This window comes from Poecilia reticulata, linkage group LG9 (assembly GCF_000633615.1).
Source record: "Poecilia reticulata strain Guanapo linkage group LG9, Guppy_female_1.0+MT, whole genome shotgun sequence".
Taxonomy (NCBI): Eukaryota; Metazoa; Chordata; class Actinopteri; order Cyprinodontiformes; family Poeciliidae; genus Poecilia; species Poecilia reticulata.
In genome coordinates, this window is record NC_024339.1 from 31,898,882 (window position 1) to 31,901,320 (window position 2,439).

General features: G+C 40.7%; 1 protein-coding gene across 1 annotated transcript in view; it reads right to left on the bottom strand.

Moving 5' to 3' along the window:
- adamts3 (ADAM metallopeptidase with thrombospondin type 1 motif, 3) overlaps positions 1-2,439 on the bottom strand; it is a 206,079-nt gene that overhangs the window by 5,360 nt on the left and 198,280 nt on the right. Inside the window, exon 21 of the mRNA XM_017306899.1 lies at positions 721-928. Coding sequence (XP_017162388.1) covers positions 721-928 — 208 coding nt within the window. The remainder of the gene's footprint in view (positions 1-720; positions 929-2,439) is intronic.

Below are 2,439 nucleotides of genomic sequence, written 5' to 3' on the forward strand. Positions count from 1 at the left end.
TGGAGTTTGTCCACTCAGTGTGGGTGGAGTTTGTCCACTCAGTGTGGGTGGAGTTTACCCACTCAGTGTGGGTGGAGTTTACCCACTCAGTGTGGGTGGAGTTTACCCACGGGAACAGAATAGGTTCCCGTCAAAAGTTGTATGAACACCTGCTTTCTCGCAGTTCATTGTGAAGTAAAGAGAGCAGGRAGAAAGTGGGTTTGTGTGTGTCTGCGTGTGTGTGTGTGTGTGTGGTGTGTGGTGTGTTGTGTTTGTGTGTGTGTGTGGTGTTAGTGTGTGTGTGTTGTGTTAGTGTGTGTGTGTTGTGTTAGTGTGTGTGTGTGTGTGTGTGTGTGTGTGGTAAAATATGGTTCATAGCTGTAAGGAAACAAACAGAATTGGACATTTTTAATCTTTTTTTGCACTTTAACTTGACTGCCGGGTCAAATTGACCCGAACAGTATCGATGTAACAAGTAGAGGCAGGGGGGGCTGCAAATGTGTAAAATGAATAAATTTTCAATTTATATGTAGAATTCACCTATTAAGACAAATAGAAAAAGTTTCATGCAATAAAAATACTTGCAACTATTTTAAAAATATTTTTAAACTTTGAAACGGGTCAATTTGACCCGCAACATAACAGGAGGGTTAAGATATTTTACCAGTGATGTGAACTGGAACCAAGGACAGAACTTTGTACAAGCCGTAGTGTTGTCTGGTCAGAGAACGTTTGTAGTACCTGAGACCAGCCGCTCGTCCTCCACTGGGCCGGACACGGGGTTCTGTTACAGGGTCTCCGGCTCTCCGGCTTCTCCCCGCTGCAGTATTTGCTGTGGATGGAGCGGCTGGAGTCGTCGTGGAGGAACTGCATGCAGCGAACCGTGCGGATCTGGAAACCCAGGGAGCCGCAGGTTTTGGTGCAATGCTCCCAGTCTTCAGAGATCCATCTGAATAATTTAAAACAAGGAGAACGCCGACGCCGGTTATGATGTGAAAACTAATTTTAAAACAAATTTAAATAAATGTCCTCATCTGCAAGTAAACATGTTCTCATTTATTGGGTGTTCTCGTGTTTTTAAAAGATAAAATTAGCATAAGAACAAGATGGAAACCATAAACTTCAGAACAAAGTATTTATTTATTAACATTTCAACTAGGAAAGGTTGCAAATGAGCCATTCATTCAATGGTGCATTCAATTTATATGGATGAAATCAGAATTATGAGGTTTCCTACTCACCTTGACTTTTAACTAATGCTAATAGCTAAAGTATGACTGCATAAAACATTATGAAAGTTCCAGTAAAACTGGGTTTTTTTGCACATATGAATCTTTATTATTATTATTATTATTATTATAAGTACATTGTTAGTGTAGTAAATTAAGTAGAGGATCTTTGACTCTTTAATTGGAGAAGACCAGAGGAGCTCACACATTAATCCCACAAGGTTAGAAAACACAACCCAAATCTTTTTACATATTAATCATGGTTCAAAACGTACAAAACAAATAAATCAGCACACAAAAAGACTAAAGTTCACCAAAAGGCATCATGATTATTGATGCTGCCCTGAGCTAACGAGACTAAAAACAGGCCTTCTGGTCATCAGGAAGCTGTTTTGGTCCAGACCAGCGTCGAATCATCATTTCTGCGTCGCAAAGAAAATTATTCAGGATTCATGGAAATGTGTGTAGTGATAAAAATGGGCAACTTCTGAACCCAGACAGGAGTTCTCCACTAAAAATGATTTCCATTTCTTTTATAAAAACACTTGAGTGGTTAAAGGGAACATATTTAAATGAGAGAAAATGACCTTGTCAGAAAAGCTTAAGCCCATATCCAATTGGGAAAATGCGAAATAACTTAAAGATCAGTGAAGCAGAAAGCAGCCAGGAGGCGAAAGGAGCAGGAGAAGTTTCAGATACCTGCACAAAGTTTGCAAAGAAGGAGTTTGAAGAGGTAAAGACGTGGTTTGGTTAAATAGATATATACCCTGAGGTCAGCTTTCTTTCGCGTTTTGTTTATTGCAGAATAGGACATCTTTCACACCTTTAAAGAGGAGACACGCCAGGTTGATCGCCATTTTAATTCCAGCTGGTAATAATCCACAAAATACCAGAAGGCATGAAGGCCTTTCTGAGGTATTTTATCACAGAAAAATATGTATTTATTCCCTGAGAGATGCGGCTCTGTTCAAAACAAAACAAAGCCCAGCGGCTATTTATGGTATTTCCTTTCCAAATAAGCTGCTACGCTGCTGATTCATCCGACACATCCCTTTAATCATGACAGCGAACGGAGGAAGGCAGTCATCTCTGTGTTCGACTCTGCAGCTGCTCGCTGCCACAGCTGCAGCCAACACTGACTCACACTTCTGCCCCAAATCAACTGCTCTGCAAGGGGAAGTTAGCTTCCTCACTTAGCTTCCTCACTTAGCTCACTCTCTTAGCTTCCTCA